This window comes from Anabrus simplex, chromosome 4 (assembly GCF_040414725.1).
Source record: "Anabrus simplex isolate iqAnaSimp1 chromosome 4, ASM4041472v1, whole genome shotgun sequence".
NCBI classification, from domain to species: Eukaryota; Metazoa; Arthropoda; class Insecta; order Orthoptera; family Tettigoniidae; genus Anabrus; species Anabrus simplex.
This window is the reverse complement of record NC_090268.1, coordinates 428,831,040-428,850,606: the sequence shown is the minus strand read 5'-3', so window position 1 is coordinate 428,850,606 and position 19,567 is coordinate 428,831,040. Positions and strand designations below refer to the sequence as shown.

Below are 19,567 nucleotides of genomic sequence, written 5' to 3'. Positions count from 1 at the left end.
GAAAATGGGGAAATAAAATTGATTAACACGGTAATGCTTTGCTCTTAATTTTATCTTGACCCAAAAAGTTATTAGAATGGAAAGTTTCGAATGTTCTACCGGCTGACGTAATCCAACTGTGACAATATAAGGTGGGATGTGACGTCACACGTTCCACGTCGCACTCTGCCTGCTGCTCAGCCAGCTGTGCGCTAGCGCACGGCTCGTAGTTCGAGTTCAATTGGTGGGGACTCTGACTTGGACCAGCGTTGTACCAACTTTAATACAGAAATCATTCACTTATTAATGTGGCTTTAATATTGGTCTAATATGGTATTATATTATTGAATAATGCACAATAGCAGAAACATAGTACGCATATTATCCGCAAATTTTTCAATTTTTAACTTTTAATTTTATGAACTTTATGAAGTTGCGCAGTCATATTTTAAACTAAATCTGTCCTCGCATTGTTTTACATTACGCTGCAATCACAAGGTAACTAGAATATAAGGTAAGCTACTCCGGCGGTTGAAGCTTCCATTGGCTGGAGCGCTCTGACGTCACGCGGTGTGAACGATAGCGAGTAAGGAACATAGTCGCAGTACAGAAAGCCTGTGAATTCTCGTGCCTGTGAAACATCTTCTCAATCTTTCATCAAATAATAGTCTGGTTTAGTCCGATTCGATAAGTAACGGCACTTCCAATAGATTTAAAAACGTGAAAATGCGTTAAATTTCGTCACATGCTGAGCAGGTAGAACATCAACTATCAAATACATGACATATAATACGATAAGAAATAAAATATTGCCATGCAACTCAAAATAATTAATTTATTTCCTGATGAAGTAAATATTTAGATTAAATGGCATAGGAAAATATGCATCATATCGACATCCTTATGGGATTATATTAAATTATTAAAACGTACGTGTCAGGAGACTTAATTACTTGATGAACCAGCCCAAAGCTTAGCCTTCTTATTGGCATATTTTCTCAGTGCTAGCTCCTTACTCTTTGCATTAAAATGCCATATCCTAATAAATGTCCTGGTCCTTACGTAGAGACAATTTATTTTGTCATGGAATACTGGAAATTTTGACTTAATAATAGAAGTAAGAGTTTTCACTTTTTTGCATCTGAATACAGTCTTACCGTGAAACACACCAAATGAAATTTCGAACTGGGCTATATTTTTTAACCACTCATGACTGGGATGTGTGAGGCCCCCTTTCGAAATAACCGAGATCAAGTAACAGGTCTCTTCTCGCACGACATTTTTGTCTCTTTCTTCGTATTTACTGTATATCGGATCACGGATACTGTATTATTTCACGACCTTCGAAATATATTCAGAAATATAAGTTATTAGCACATAATTATGTTAATGTTATTGGATTTTATGTCCGACTAACTATGTTTTTGAGCACCTTCACCACCGGACTGAAACAGGATCGAACCTGGCAAGTTGGGCTAAGAAGGCCAGCGATCTACCATTTGAGTTGCTACTCAGCCCGGCTATTAGCACATAACAATAATTATAGAAAATATGATTTTCATTCAGTCATTTATATCTGACACCTTTTTACCGTACGAGCTGTAATAATGGAGATATTCAAGAGTTTATTACAAAGTGTTTCAATAAGCAAGCATTGCCGACGAGGAAGTATTGTTATGCCATCACAGTAGCAAACTAACTGGCTTTGATGGTTGTTGTCGTTGTTGTCTTTATAGTATGCGAAATAATAATAATGTTATTTGTGTTACGTCTCACTAACATTTACGGTTTTCTGAGACTCGAGGTGCCGTAATTTTGTCCCACGGGAGTTCTTTTACGTGCCGACAATTTATAGCGCCACACACGTTTCCATAATATGTTGACTGCATTTTAATCAGTACAGTGGTTCTACTTCAGATACTGACAACACGGACACTGTTCACGTAATGTACCACTATAAAATTACTATATATCTGTGATCCGATATGCAGTAAATACGTAGAAAGAGATAAAAATATCGGTCGGTCGGTCACTTGCTTTCTTGGCTTACGCTGCGTGAACCATCAACGATAGACCCCAAGTGTAAGTGTACGAAATGTAGAGCATAGGATCCTCTACAAAAAAGTCCCAGATGGCACAAACCTATTTCCAACCGGCTGCCCTCTAGAAGCGATTTTATGCTACAGTCCGCGGAAAAAAATGTAGCTCCTTAAAATTAAATAAATATTTCGATATTATCCTCGAGTTTCACATCAAAATAAATTATTTGACCTCCTCCAGTATTTTATAAGGATTACAATAACCTTATCAGGACATTATTTGCATGAATGGTTCAGAAGTTATGACCATTTTAGACTGTAGTGGTAATCCGTGTCAGCAGGACGGGTGACCGCTGTCTCATACCACATGACGTCACGCAGAAGGCGGGCAGGGAGAGAAACAAGTGAGCGCAATGCGGGAAGAGACCCCTGTGCTGCAATCATTTGATCTACTCACGGTCCCTATCTCCGCGTTCAACATTTGGCCAATTGTAGAGTGTGGTGTAAAATGCCTGAAAATTATCTGGAATGTACAATTCTAATTCGTTGATGTTAGAAATTTGTCCCGAACTTAGTGGCACACATGTGTTACATGCTTTTCCTGCGGGAAATGGAACTGAAGAGTTACAGTAAATACCAGGATGGAAAGTGTGCATGACAGTACTTTGGATAAATACCTTTCCAATCACAGTACCAGAAGTGTTACTTCTGTATTCATATTCAAAGAATTTGGACACCACAAATGACTACTTCTGATCCCTGGACACCTTACTACTGGGACTCCACGGATGGAGGATATTCTTTTCGTAAAATCTAGGCCACCAGTTTTTGAGTGAAAGAATATCGCTTAGTGAAATTACCTTCACTTGGAACTTATTAAAGTTTGAAGTTGCGTTTGCAATCATTTCAACAAATTGCTTGATATGGTACACTCTATCGAGTGAGCGAATTCTTCTCTTCACTACCGCGTATTCCATATCATAGGGTAAAAATGAATGTCCACTAACAGAAAAACGATTAATAGTGAAGAATTGCTCTGAGGATGCCAAAGCCAGGAAAAACCTTACGACGGTATGATTCCTATTTTGCCGTGTGCAACCATCTGAAAAGACATGCAAATATTTAATGCTTTTTGGGATATTGTTTGTCATGAAATCTAATAATAATGAACACAACACAATCGTTTTTTTTACTGTTCCTTCATGGTAAACGTAGAATTTTGAATCACCGTCTTCAGGTAGTGTATATTAAAGAAATTCACAGTACGTTGACGAACTTGAACTAGTATGGTTGGTAGGCATAGATTTTGCATGAAGTCAATAGCAATTCCTGATAATTCCTCATTATCAATGCATTTCTCTATAATTTCACTAATGCGAAAATAAATCTTAGCTGCCCGTCTCTTGTGCACGACGAGTTCTGCAGCAGCTACCCGTTTCACTGTGTCACTAAGCATTGTATTTTTCGTTTTAGTTAACAGTTCTTCACATTTGGCGCAGGTGCCCGAAACAGAGTGAAAATCTCTCGCTGAATTTTTTCATAAAATACTCGTATTTTTCAGCTATGTCGTCATATTTCACTTGAAAATGTTCACACATAGCTTTCACATTATGCTGTTCGTACAAATAATGACGTTCTCGATAGCCACAATGGGTTACTTTTTGAGGGTAATAGTAAATATGTTCAACAATAGCATTTATTTCTCAACCACTTTTCGCACTGCCTGAACGGTAGGTGTCTTGCCGAGTGCGGGTAGTTTGCTAATCTCATGTTCGTCACGCCACTTTTCCGGTATTACAATTCACAGAATACCTGAAATTTCGCTATCTAAGCCAGTTATTAAAATCATTTTCTCCTTTTAGCGAACGTCTTCTTTCAATACCTTCGACAGTAATCAGTCCTTGGAGATAACAGCTGTGAGCATTCTTTGAGCGCATTTCATAAAAATGAGCGAAGATCTCTATCCTTGTGTTTTCATTAATTTTCTTAAATGACCCGTCGAGAACATCTGAAAAGTGAGAAAAATATTCTATGTGAACTAGCAATGCCAGCATTTTTCTTATTACTAATCAACGCAAAAGTGTACATAAAATGTATAATGGTTAGAGTTACCTACTTGCAATCATCACCAATTTGTTTCTTCAGCACTATTTTCCCACTGAAGTTCTCGTGCTCCTGCCCTTTAGTACATAACCTTTTAATCTTCTCGTGTTGACATTCCACATTCCTCACTCCCTCCTTTCGTTTTAATGTCCAGCAATCTCGCATTGATTCATTAGAAGACATGTTGCACGATAATGAGCTAAATGCGGTTTACTCTCTTCGCCGCAGGAGAATCAGTGCGAGAGCTCTTTCTCACTTATTTAACTTCTACCAACACTGAGTATAGAAACAACACTTCTCCACGACAATTGCTCTTTCTGTGCTCACTTTGTAAATTATGCTGGTGCAAAACTCCGATATCGATTGCGGAACAAGTGCCATTTCACTTTACCAACCGATAGAGCTATCCTCACAGAACAGTGCCACACCCTTAACTCAAAATCGACAATTTGTGGACAAGTGTTGTTTCTGGAATCAGCGATTCATTTAATGCTAATGGTTCTTCTTCCACACGATTTTAGACAGTAGATATTTAGACAGTAGAAATACCTATCTGAAAAGATTGTAGGAGCATTGGAAGATACAAGGGGACGAACATGAAGAGCGAATGTAAACCAGCTCTTAGTGGCGATCCGTAAGGCCGGTGAGCGTCAATTCAACTGGAATTTATGAGGTAGGTACAGAGACTTGAACTGGCAAGAATTTTATATGATAGCCTCCTTTGCTACTGGATTCGGTAGTCAGGAGTGGAGAGGGGCAGGCTAGGGTGAATGTTAGCCGGGTGATTGGTGGCCTGTAAGAGGTTGCTGGCTGTCCGCGACGTGGTGTAGGGGTGTTCACATGTTCAGTGCAGTAGAAGTACCGGTAAGACTTAGACTAGTTTTCTTCACAGCATGTTTATTTTCGTGTTATATATATATATATATTTCTCCAGCGATAATGATCTAACTGGAAGAATTCTGTATGAATCAGGAGGAAATACGGGAACTATACGCCCCCACTAACTACTTTTACGGTTTACTGAGATGCCGAGTTGCAGGAATTTTGTCTCACAGGAGTTCTTTTTCATGCTGGTAAATCTAACGACGCTGGGGTGTCATATTTCAGCACATTCAAATACCACCGGACTGAGCCAGGAACGAACCTACCAACTAGGACTCAGAAAGGACGTAACAGTCTAAGCCACTCAGGTTGGGGCTCTAAATAAGGAGATGAAAGCCACGTTAGGAATAAAGTCGATAGACGGGGTTGTACGCATAATGCGGCTTTAGGATTGGGTGATCTGAGGCGAATGGAGAAGGAGAGTAATGGGCTCGATCAGGGAGGTTGAGGGTAGAAGAGGGACACTAAATTGATGATGTAAATTTTCAGTTTTAAATGATTTAGTAATAGGAGGTGTAGAATTAAATTGAGGCCGCAGAGTTAGTTACAGATATTGTGGAGATGTTTGTTTATTTCATAGAAGCTTGCAGACTGAACGCTGAGATGTATGTAAGGAACACAATTTTTATTTATGTATCTTGTTCCTGGAAGTGGCTCTGCTGTGGATGTCTTGATCCATGATGTTCATTCCTTGCACGTCCTTCTTGGTGGTAACAAGCAATTTGTCACCAGAGTTGCCTTTCCTATTGGGCTTGTTCAAATAGTTAAAAAAGTCTTAGTCAGTCTGCCGTTGGGCATTCTTGAAATATTTCCATCGAATTTAACACTTCGTTTGCGTATTGTATCTTAAATCCTGCTGCACGTTTAATATACATCTTTGTTAGTGCGCAATCGGTATCTGTCGGCACATCTTTTTGATCCAAGAGTTTTTCTTAAAATCTTTCTTTCTTTCTAGATATAACAATGTTTGTTTCTGGTTGTCAATCCTAAGAATTATGAAACATACAGGCATACGGGATGGTGTAATAGTTTAGTTCTAATAGAAATCGCTCTCTTGTTGTATGTGCTTTTATGGCTCTCTTAGAGTTTCCTTTTTTATCGAGCCCGTTAGGCTGAAGTATCTCAGCAAGGGACTTGAATTTAACAACTTTATTTATCTTATTGTCCTTTGTTGTCATTAAGTATTTTGGAGCTTCTTTAATGTTGGTCATACTTGGGTTCATAAGGCACGTTATTCCTCCCTTTGGGCGCCCCAATAATCCTTGCGTCGCCAACACATGTGCCCAAGTATATCGCCCTTTTGAACTGACTTATAAAACAGACAATGTATTGGTTGTTAAAACTGCACAGTGCACCACAATGGGGGTCTACTTTCCACCAGACACCCACGACAGGACTATTATAGAGGAGTGAAGCACCGCCTTCCTTAATATAAATAAGAACGAGTCTCTCATACTAGCCGGTGATATGAACTGCAGGATAGATCGTGAGTCCACAAAGACAAAACTCATACTAGATTTTCTGGAAGCAGAGGGTTTATCCCTTCTCAATGATCCAGACAAACACACATACTTCTCACATAATGGGAGCAGTACAATAGATCTTGTCTTTTTAAACATAAAGGGACCTCACTTCATCAAACATATAGTACTTCAAGATGTAATTATCAGAAAGCACTTACCAGTCGAGACGACTTTCATCACGGACGTAAGAAACAATGTAGACTTCCAACCACAACGAAAGAAAAATCCCTGAACGATTAATAGTGACCGTCTAGTAGAGGAAGTAGCAAAAGCACCGGATCTACTAAACATAATACAACATGGAGATTTGAACGAAGTAATGCGTAGAATGGAAAAATTGTTAGAAAATTCAAAGGAATTAGCAATATCACATAAACGCAGAGCTAAACCATGGTTTAATGCTACTTGCTATGAGGCAAGAAGAAATGCCATTGATGCAGTGACTCGTACAAAAACTGACACAAACGTACAAAATTATTCGACATTAAGGAGATTTAACAAGAAGATAGTTAAGGAAGCGTATCAGCGTCAAATGGAAATCCAATTGGTAGGAAAGGCAGGAGAAAACCCATATAAGGCTCTGCAACCGAAATTTCCGAGGCACATGGCAATGGAAACAAGGACATCACATTTTGGCAAGGTACTGCAAGCAAGGGACTCCCGACCGATTAGGAGAAATACTAATGAAACAGATTTAAATATCCAGCTGTTCACAGAGGACGAAGTAGAAGCGGCCATTCTGCAGAGTAAAGATGGAAAGGCTTGTGGTCCAGATAATATTTTCAATGAACATCTTAAACAAACCTTAACAGTGCTCAACGCGGTTTGGACAGCCATCATGAATCATTGCTCTATACGAGGAACCATCCCTGACAGATGGAGGTACGCCACTCTAAAAATGTTTTGCAAGGAGAAAGGAAATACTGGAGACCCCGATACTTATCGGGGTATCGCTTTAGAATGCATTCTGGTCAAGATACTGACAAAGCTTATCGCAAATAGATTGACTGACCTCGTGGACTGTAAAATACCCGAGGAGCAATTTGGTTTTCTCAAGGGAAGATCTACTCTACAAGCAGTTAAGTGTCTACAAGATGACATACAGGGAACGACGAGAAACCCAAAAGGAAAATTACATGTAGCTTTCATAGACTTTTCAAAGGCCTTTGACTCAATCAATAGAATGTTACTGTTGGAAAGACTGGAGCATGTCTTGGAAAGTGATACATATCTCATAGTTCTGATACGAAACATACTCGCAGAAAACTACGTACAGATTGATGACAATCTGACAAAATCTATTCCAATAGAGCAAACGACTGGAGTGCTTCAGGGGGACCCACTGAGTCCGATCCTGTTTAACATAGCGACCATGGACGCATTAACAACAGTAAATTCCAGTAATGTAAAAATATATGTTTACGCGGATGACATGGCGATTGCGTCATTATCTCATGCAGATCTGCAAGCAGCCTTCAATAGATTAGTGGAATGGGTCGGCAGAAACTACCTACAGCTGAATGCGAATAAGACAGTAGTTATGAATGTTATGACATTCAGAAGAGGGGGAAGAATTCCATCACATGACACAATTTATTATAGGAACGAAAGATTAACGACGGTCGCATCCTTTAAATACTTCGGAATGACGCTACAGACTACAGGAACCACATACACACTTCACATCAAGGACAAGGTCGCAACTGCTATAATAGCAATGCACGACATTTCAGACATAAGGAACCTCTCTGTGGATACAACGATAAAGCTATTTAGAGTGAAGATCTCGCATATTGTGAGTTACGGATTACATCTAATATGGGACCATCTTTCTAACAGCAATCTTCTGGAATTGGAAAAGATCAAGGCAATGTATCTAAAAAGAGTACTCAGCGTATCTAAATTTACCCCCTCACGGTTGGTATATGAGCTGGTGCTTGTTGTTTAAAGCTTGTTGTTTAAAGGGGCCTAACATCGAGGTCATCGGCCCATATGAGCTGGTGAGAGAAAGGTTCTTTATAGAGGATCTTCGAGAATGGATATTATTAAATTCTACACCTGTGTATCAGAGTGCCTTAAAAGAAGTACAGGACAAGAAGAAAGAAATATGGAGCACGTTTTACATCACGGATGCTATGGTGACTCAAAATTGGCAACGTCGAAATTACGACCTGCGACATATCATGACGCGATTCGCTGTACATGGATTCCATCACAAAATATGCGACAAGACATCACGACCCTACTAATGACTGTACTTGCAAATTGTGCAAGAAACATTGCGATCGGTACCATCTTAGAGAGTGTACGGAAAGAGCAACGTCGTTGACATCATTTTGTAGCGAAGGAGCAATGTACGATATTGTATTTATTTCTTCGCCATTGGCTGCATTAAATTCTATTATTAATGTTGGTCATGAAATTGGTCTTTTCAAACGATATCTGCAGGCCGGTTTTCACTGCTATCTCATCCAAATTGAGAACTTGCATTCGATATTCTCTGACAATAGCTATTTATTTATTTATAGATTTATTTATTTATTCACTTACTCATGTATTTATTAGTTAGTCAATTATTTAATATACGACCCTGATTTCCTTTCCGGCGTGTTGGAGTTTGTATCACCAATTCATAGACTGTAATGAACCACTGGTCACCATGCCCCACACTGTACAGCTGACCTTTACCGGGACATGCGAAGGAAGATAAGTAATTGTGCTTAGCATAGTCTTAACTTTCAAATATCGACTCTCGGTGAAAGAGAAGGAAGATAGTATCAAGAGGGAGGATGGGTTGTAGGCAATACGACCGGGCGAGTTGGCCGTGCGCTTAGGGGCGCGCGACTGTGAGCTTGCAACCGGGAGATAGTGGGTTCGAATCCCAGTGTCGCCAGCCCTGATTATGGTTTTCCGTGGTTTCCCATTTTCACACCAGGAAAATTTGGGAGCTGTACCTTAATTAAGGCCACGGCCGTTTCCTTCCAACTCCTACGCTTTTCCTATCCCATTGTCGCCGTAAGACCTATCTGTGCCGGTGCAACGTAAAGCCACTAGCAAAAAAAATATCAATACGAGAAAAGTACAATGCTATACTGTGAATAGCATCCTTCAGAGTCGAGAACATTACTTTGAAAGGATTTTCAAGTCATTCTCTTCAAATGTTAGTAACACCTTAAGACATTTTCGTTGTCAGTGACCATAATTTAGTTGGACAAAATAGTGAATTTTGTTAAATATCCCCTAACTCTAGAAATAATCGAAGGAATTCCCAGTGTGATAATATAATACTGCAGTCAATAAGTTCGTGTACTGGCTCCTACTGTGTAGGCAGCATGGTTCACACTCAATAACTTGTTGGATTGGCACATACAGGTAGGCAACACAGTATACACGTGTGTACTTACTGCAGTCGATAAGTCCTTGGTCTGGCACTAACAGTTCGAGAATCACATACTCCTTTGACCAGTCTTTTCCCGTCTTTTTCCTATCGTGGTGATCTGGGTGATTTCAACTTGATCATCTCAAACGTTTTCCTAGCGGTTTTGCCTAATATTTTAGCAGAACTTAAAATGTATCCGTAGCTCAAACTACATTTTCAAGTTCCGCCGCTGACTTTCGACTACCCTTCACAACAGAGACTGTGGTTCTATTTATACTTTATGCATGCAACTGCCCCTTGCAGGGACTAGAGAAGGACTGTCACGACAACATCCTGCTTTTTAAACTCTCCACACCAGTCCACGAACTTAATGTCTCTACTACGTATTTCATTTAAAGAAGCTAGTTTTATCCGAAGATCTCTCTCTGATTACCCAAGCGCTTCCCGTAAATTTCCTTTCTTAATCCAAGGCTACTTATTTCTATTCTTCTGCACCTCTGAGTTCCAGGACATTAAATTCTATACCATCCTTGTCCTTCATGTATCTTACCCTCCACAATGGTGTTTCATAGTCTTTCCTTAGAATTCACCTCTCTTGGCTCTAAACAGTCAGCAAGAAGAATGTTCATCAAATGTTTGTTGCTTATTCTGTCTTCTTTCCTCCAACTATTGTTACTACATTATCTCTTTTTGACAGTTAGCGTATTACCTCGGTAACACGACTTTACTCATCTCCATAACTCATTGAATTCTATTCGCAGTATGAGGAATATATCGACTGAAGAAAGAGGAATGCTATGCTGGAATTAGAAAACATACCTAGGGTTACACAATTTCATTCTGTAGAGAGCAGCAGTTCCTTAGTCATGTTAGATTAAGGAACTAAAATAGAAAATGTGGCTCATGTAAGTGGAATATTTTCCAGATTCAGCGGGGTCCCGTCGTCTCCTTATGGTCTCCCATTGGTGGAATTTCGGAATCAGAATGAAAGAAAAATTCACATTCGTAAATTCCTTTCACAGTCGCTCGATGAGACAACTAAATGGCTTCCACAGATAGTGAAAATTTATGTAATTTTACAGCCTTAGTGTTAGAAACAGAATTCATATATTATAAATCAAACAGTGAATGAGTTCCTGTAGTTTCCTTTTTCTTTTCCTTCCGCCATGCCGTGATGCTTTAATCACTTTATAGCTACAGCTATACGGAACTCACCATCCTTTCATGCACAGTAATTATGAAAAATTTCACCGCTACCTTACAGTACGGTAACAATTTATACTTCCATTTACAGGTCAGAAGATGAACTCAACAGACTTCTTCGGCTGGATACAAAACTATCCAAACGATCAAGACAATTGTGTGATACTGAATTCATCATCCCGTAGAGGTACGTCCAACAAAGCATGTGATGCAAGAAAGGATGTAATCTGCGAACAAATGCTGTAACTGCACAATGATCTGGTGATATAAGAATTTTCAGAAAATGTGTACTGAGGAATATGTATTCAATAAAAAAATATTTTACCATCAAGATACAATATTAGTCTTTCCGCACTTATTACGGTGAATAAAGAAGATACTTTATATCCTCTGCAAGTTATCCTTGCAGTTTTTAGAAACCAGTCCATGAAGCCTTTGTTCAGTCTGTGAAATAACAAAGAAAATATTCGACATTCTTCGATATAAGCATGCTAGAAAATATTCCGTGACAGTGCTGTAGTATGCCAATAGTCCATGTTCTTCTTTTAATATTTAATTGAATGGTTTTTGAAATTTTTAGAATCCTTTTCATTCATTACAATAATTCAGCTAACTTTGCAAATATCACATTAACAATCAGTATTGAATCATAATAAACATTCCGGTAAAATAGCACTTCTGTCCGTCCGTCCATCCATCCATCCATCCATCCATCCATCCATCCATCCATCCATCCATAATATTCTTAAAATTTCTAAACAAGCCCATCTCCGTGTCGCATCAAACTCTTCTCTACCGACCATGACAAAAATACTGGATTCTGCAGGACCATGTGTTTATCCCCTCCCGTACACAGAATGACCGGAGGCCTACAGTAGAGGTCAGAAGCATGTCAATGAACTCACCTTTAAAACATGTCTGTGTCGAATTACTAGGTAAACATGAATGACTCATCTACTTATGACATCCTTTCACAGATCATTCTTCTTCATATTATTCCTATTCCTTCCCTTTACATCTCAATCGAAAGCGATATTTCGGTATGTTATTTAATTTAAATTTTATTTAATTACTGTATCTAGTACTTGTTATTCAAATGTTCTATCTCCATGTACTATGTGTTTTATACAGATTATATAATTTATTATACAGTATATGATATGATTATTCCTTAATATCTCAAGCTTTGATTACTTTATTAATACAATTGCTGTTATTATTTTTAATATTTTTGCATCTTATTATCATCAGTAGTTTTTATTTACAGTGTTGCATGTTTAGCCTGGGTAAGAGTAAGAATGAAAGTACATGTCTAACGTTTCCAGAATAATTAAAACAAATTATTGTTTTTATTATTTTTTAAAATATAATTTCCTTCCTCTTTCGTTTCTCCCTCTTTGGATTCCGTTGAATCAATCATTTCACTGCGTGTTGTTCTTTCCCGTAGTGTTCAGCATTTCTTCATTATTTCTTATCTTTGTTTCCTTTCATCTTCCTAGATAATAGGTTAGGTTTTCAATATAGATTTGTCCTGTAACCTTATATTTTCGTCTTTAGTTATTACTATAGCTGTTGATCTTGGTACATTTATTTATTTATGTTCCTTCATGTGTTATACTTCATTTTTTCAAGTGATTAATTTGTAACTGTGTGTGATTAATTTGCTCAAGTTTATTTTCATATTCAGTACATATAATCACTATCTTTTGCTTGTATATATTGGTACCCCTGGCACCAATAAATAAATATTTTAGATGTTTGATTATGTAGCGAATTTCTGTAAATATTAATTCTACTAGGTCTTTTTCAATTTCGTCAAACCAGTTGGGTATTGTTTTGCGGATACGGAGGAAGTCAAAGATTCGTTTGCTTGATCTATTAGAGTTCATTCTTAGAAGATGAGAGTAAAAATTTACTCTCCTTTCCCGCGTAGTATCTGAGAATTTTTCAATTTTCTTGTAGGGTGTTTCGTTGTTGATGAGTATTATATTGTCATCCCGAAATTTTTTTTCTCTGATCTTTCTTAAAATGTTCCTTCTTTTAGCTCGAGTTTCTCCATATGGTCTTTGAAATTCATGTTTAGATTTTCTGCTGCGTTTAGTACTGGTTTAATCACTGTTTTATAATATTTAATTTTGTAGCCCACGAAGGGGATTTCTTGTTATATGTATCTTTTGCTAGTCGGAAGGCCGGTTTCAGGTTTATTTTTCACGGATGCCATTGATTTGCAGTCCACATCATTTCAACTAATCCGTTCTCTGAGATATTTGAATTGCTTAACTAATTCAATCTTTTGTTCTTCGACTTTGAGGTGTTTATGTGGGGGTTTGCTGTTTGTCATAATTGTAATTTTTTTGAAGGAGATGTGAAGACCTATTGATTATTATTATTATTATTATTATTATTATTATTATTATTATTATTATTATTATTATTATTATTATTATTATTATTTTGCTAGGGGCTTTACGTCGCACCGACACAGATAGGTCTTATGGCGACGATGGGATAGGAAGGGCCTAGGAGTTGGAAGGAAGCGGCCGTGGCCTTAATTAAGGTACAGCCCCAGCATTTGCCTGGTGTGAAAATGGGAAACCACGGAAAACCATCTTCAGGGATGCCGATAGTGGGTTTATTATTATTAATATTATTAATATGGTTATTAATTACCCTCACAACTATGTGCAGAGATCTGTACCCTTTACGTACAATCTCGTTTAGGTGATTAATTAACTGAAGATCTTTCCTTACATTAATACGTAGTCACTTTCAGCGGTCCTCAATAAGGATCTTTCACCCCATCAACGCAGTAATTAAAACGGGGAGGACTTTTCCTATTAGTGAAACTCACAACCTTACTTTCAACCCCGTTTATCATCGTACCATTGGCTGAAAATTTGGACTGAATTCTGTTCTTAATTGCATTTCTCATTATTATTTGGCATTATTTAGCCACCCAACATCCTTTTCATTTAATTTTGACTGAAAAATCTGCTTTGGTTCACATTACCGAACTTACTAATTTAGTTTTAACTTTATAGCACATTGTAACTTTAGTCTCCCTCTGTGGATGGGGGTGCTGCGATAATCCTTGCCTGTCGAAAAAGGCGAGTTAAAGGGACTCCAGGCTCTCTTAAATAGGGAGCATGGGTTGGCTACCACGCGGCCCTTAGCTGAATCCTGGCATTGCTTCCGTTTACTTGTGACAGGCTCCTCACTTTCATCTATCCTTGGCTGTGAGCTCACATCCGGGAGAAAGTGGGTTCGAACCCCACTGTCAGCAGCCCTGAAGATGGTTTTCCGTGATTTCCCATTTTCACACCAGGCAAATGCTGGGGCTGTACCTTACTTAAAACCACGGCCGCTTCTTTCCCATTCCCAGTCCTTTCCTGTCCCATCGTCGCCATAAGACCTATCTGTGTCGGTGCGACGTAAAGCAAAATGCAAAAAATTCATCTATCCTATTTGACCTTCCTTGGTCAACTCTTGTTAATTTCCAACGCCGGCCGTATGAAGAAAGCGAATCCTAGGGAATCTTTCATTTTCAAGGATTTCATGACCTTTATATTTTCTTAGCACTGATTATTAACAGAGCATGCCTGTCCAGTTGTACTTCATCTAAAAACAATTATCACCACCACCACTACTTTGGTCAACATACAGCAAGTATAACTAAATAGCCTACATTGTGCCTAAAATTTTAATCCGTTTTAGAGTATTTAATCTTTAATGAAAGTTGTTTGGATTCCTCTTCACTTCTTTGAGCACTCCCTGCAAGGTAACTAATCACGACATGCGTCTTTATCATGTATGCATGCAGTCAACTCTCCTTAACTGCTGTACCTACTAATATTGGAAATAAAAAATAATTTTATCAGGGCAATTTATATATTGGTAGTATATTGAATTACTAAATACATCCTCAGGTGTTTCATGACAGACTCCACTGAAATAACAGGAGATTAATGTATAATTCACATCTCTACTAAATCTTGATAGTTTAGATTCAGGAGGTCAAATGGACTGTCTCGCTATTGACCTATCAATTTTTACATATGGTAGATTATGGGAGATTGCTGATGAAACTGAGGGATATTGGAGTAGACAAAAGAGTGGTCGAATGGATTGCTAAATTTCTAGAAAATTGACCTCAGACAATTAGAGTTGGTGAAATATTTTCTACCGAGCTCGATAGCTGCAGTCGCTTAAGTGCGGCCAGTATCCAGTAATCGGGAGATAGTGGGTTCGAGCCCCACTGTCGGCAGCCCTGAAGATGGTTTTCCGTGGTTTCCCATTTTCACACCAGGCAAATACCGGGGCTGTACCTTAATTAAGGCCATGGCCGCTTCCTTCCTATTCCTAGGCTTTTCCTATCCCATCGCCGCCACAACACCTATCTCTGTCGGTGCGACGTTAAGCAAATAGAAAAAAAATCTACCTTTGCAGGTTATGTTATACAACAATTTTGTTACTTTCATTGATCTGTCCGAGTCTTATCCTTGGCTTTGACAATTTGAAAATGACAGGTATGAGCGATGCTAGCAAAGCCATTCCTCATGCGGCCACTCCATGCTATGTATGGTGAGTAAATGTTGCTCATGGGGTCCGTTGGTGGATGAATTTCAGTGAGTTTGGCAGGCTGTTATGTAATAATATATTTTGGCCCAGTGAGGAAAGCAAAGGGAAACTACCTTACTCCTCACTTTCCTAGTAGGGCTATGCCGTCTATGACAGCTAAGGGTGGAGCTACTGAGCATCAAACCAGCTTGGGACTGAACATATACATACAAGTGTTATGTGATCCTGTAATGACTAAGAGGGCGGTCCCGCAATGCAGCGTTGTTGGGCCTTTATGTTTTCGTATGTACATAAATGATATGAGTAAACAACTGAAATCAGACACAAGGCTAGGTGTATTTGTGCTGATGTTATGCCAGTACTGTATAGAGCAGTGAAAGGGTTGCAGGATCATGAACGACCGCAGGGGGACTTACACAATGCTGTGATGGTGAATGGGATTAAAAAGCCTAGTTGTTAATTTCACCAAGAAGAAAAGTTCACTCAGTTTTAACTACACTGTTGATGGGGTGATGGTACCTCATACGGAATACTGTAAGCCCCTAGACGATAATAATCATATTAACGAGGTAGTTAAGAAAGTTTATAGATCTCTTCACATGGTTATGAGAGTATTTAAAGGTTGTAATAAGGATGTAGAGGAGAGGGCGTATAAGTCCCCGGTAAGACTGAAACTAGAGTATGGTTCCAGTGTATGAGACCCACACTGGGTCCACTCAATACGATAATTGGAAAAGTTCCAAAGGAAAGCGGCGCGATTTGTTCTGGGTGGTTTCCGCAAAGGAGTAGTGTTACAGAAATGTTGCGAACTTTGGTCTGGGAAGAATTGGGAGAAAGGAGACGACATGCTCGACTATGTGGTATTTTTCGAGCTTTCAGTGGAGAAATGACGTGGAATGACATTAGATGAATAAGCTTGAGCAGAGCTGTTAAAATAGTAAATATATTCTTTATACCAGTCCAGTTTTAATACTGCTAAAGGAAGATAGTCATCTTAACCACCTTCCCCATCGCAGAACCTTGTATGCCTCGCCTCGAAGTTTATGACCCAAGAATATATTTCTGATTTTGAGTTTCTTTTACTGCGTTCCAATTGTAAAACCTGCTCGTTGCTTACATGTTTAACCCAGAAGGCGTTTGTGCTGCCTCAAATCTAAGTTTTCCAACTTCTTAACTCAGTGCTGTATGTAACATGTACGTGTGTATTATATCTGTACCGTTGACAAATTATGTTTCTCGTTGAAGTAAAATGGTAATAATATCTCGATAGTACTTCATTCTAATCGTTAATTTTATCTGCTGTTAACCTGAATATCAGTTTAGTTTTTGGTTGAGGAACCTGTAAGTATATAAGAGAAGAGTCTTGGTCCGAGGGGCCTCAGAGTTAATATCTGATGCACACCCGAAGCGTTAACCTCTCTTTCCGTATTTTCCTGTCCTCACCTAACCTAAATTTAAAGACCTTGAATGCTGGTACACGCATGCACAGAAATAGTGTCCCGATATGAACAAAGCACCTCCTCGCTTAACATATTGATGCAGGTAGACAACCAGCTATAAGTTTTTTGTGATTGAAACGGACACGGTGGTGGATGTAGAGTACTGGTAATATACACACTGTGCCTTCACCACTTCCCATTCACTGTCTTCCCCTCGTTTACAGTACTGCAGCGGCCTTCAACACAACACAACACAACAAACACAACACAACACAACAAACACAACACAACACAACAAACACAACACAACAAACACAACACAACACAACACAACACAACACAACACAACACAACACAACACAACACAACACAACACAACACAACACAACACAACACAACACAACACAACACAACACAACACAACACAACACAACACAACACAACACAACACAACACAACACAACACAACACAACACAACACAACACCTTCCCTCCTTTTCAGTACTGGAGTGGCCTTCAACACAACACCTTCACACTCTCCCCTCCTTTTCAGTACTGGAGTGGCCTTCAACACAACACCTTCACACTCTCCCCTCCTTTACAGTACTGGAGTGGCCTTCAACACAACACCTTTACACTCTCCCCTCCTTTTCAGTACTGGAGTGGCCTTCAACACAACACCTTCACACTCTCCCCTCTTTTACAGTACTGGAGTGGCCTTCAACACAACACCTTCACACTCTCCCCTCCTTTTCAGTACTGGAGTGGCCTTCAACACAACACCTTCACACTCTCCCCTCCTTTTCAGTACTGGAGTGGCCTTCAACACAACACCTTCACACTCTCCCCTCCTTTACAGTACTGGAGTGGCCTTCAACACAACACCTTCACACTCTCCCCTCCTTTTCAGTACTGGAGTGGCCTTCAACACAACACCTTCACACTCTCCCCTCCTTTACAGTACTGGAGTGGCCTTCAACACAACACCTTCACACTCTCCCCTCCTTTTCAGTACTGGAGGGGCCTTCAACATAACAGCTTCACTCCTCCCCGCCTTTTCAGTACTGGAGTGGCCTTCAACATTACTCCTTCACTCTCTTCCCGTCGTTTCAGTACTGGAGTGGCCTTCAACACAACACCTTCACACTCTCCCCTCCTTTTCAGTACTGGAGTGGCCTTCAACACAACACCTTCACACTCTCCCCTCCTTTACAGTACTGGAGTGGCCTTCAACACAACACCTTCACACTCTCCCCTCCTTTTCAGTACTGGAGTGGCCTTCAACATAACAGCTTCACTCCTCCCCGCCTTTTCAGTACTGGAGTGGCCTTCAACATTACTCCTTCACTCTCTTCCCGTCGTTTCAGTACTAGGGTGGCCTTCAACACTACCCCTTCACCCCTTACCCTTCTTTTCAGTACTGGGTTGGTCTTCAACACTGCCCCTTCACCACCTTCCCGCCTTTTCGGTACTGGAGTGGACTTCAACACAACACCTTCACACTCTCCCCGCCTTTTCAGTACTAGAGTAGCCTTCAACACTATCCCTTCACCCCTTACCCTCCTTTTCAGTACCGGGGTGGTCTTCAACACTACCCCTTCACCACCTCCCCTCCTTTTCGGTAGTGGAGTGGCCTTCAACCGTACCTATTCACCCTCTCCCCTTCTTTTTTTGCACTACCGGAGTGGGACAATAGTGATAATTTATGTCGGAACACCATTTATGTGCATTATGTGAGAATGAGAATGAGGTGTACTTGATTCACTGCAGCTTGATTCATCGTTGCTTCATTTAACATAACATGAAAGACCTGCAGATTATAAGCAGAACAACAGGTCAGATTCTAGATTATAATCTGTATTTGTATCTATCCATCTTTAAGGGTTTATCAGCAAAAAATCACAGTTACTATTAGCGCTATATTTTAAAAGAGAATGATAGTTTTTCTTGCCTACTTTAGAGGTAAAGTCAAAATGGTTATCACCCAGTAATCTTTGAGCTTCACTGCCCTAAGCGAGGTAACATAAAAGATTGATACACACAAAGGATACATAACTTTTCGTTGTTGAAAAAGTAAATTTTAGGTGGTTATGTGAGCGGCCAATCTATATCTGAGATGCTTGGAGCCTGTCAGACTGCAAAAGCTTTGCGTCGTGTTTAAAGATATTTATGAAAAACAGGGGTACCACCTGTCCGACAGAAGACCATAACGTCCGGTGAGAATGAAGAGGCTGTTATGGACACAGCTCGCAATAGTCATACACGAATACACAGACAATATCAGCCAGGCTTCCGTACTACGAATAGTAGGTGCATAAATATAATCTCTACCATTTACAGTTAAATCAAGAGCTCCAAGAGCGGACTTTCGAAACACTACTGAATTTATGTCACTGGCTATTAAGGGTTCTGGAAAAGATGCAGAATTCTTTCGGAAATTCC

The 19,567-nt window shown here is 39.5% G+C and overlaps 1 protein-coding gene across 1 annotated transcript in view; it reads left to right on the top strand.

Annotated features, from left to right (window-relative positions):
- The window catches only part of LOC137500509 (uncharacterized), a 92,385-nt gene extending 80,628 nt beyond the window's left edge, over window positions 1–11,757 (top strand). Inside the window, exon 5 of the mRNA XM_068227432.1 lies at window positions 11,200–11,757. Within this exon, the coding sequence (XP_068083533.1) occupies window positions 11,200–11,354 (155 nt within the window). The 3' untranslated portion in view covers window positions 11,355–11,757. The remainder of the gene's footprint in view (window positions 1–11,199) is intronic.
- The last annotated feature ends 7,810 nt before the right edge of the window (window positions 11,758–19,567 follow it).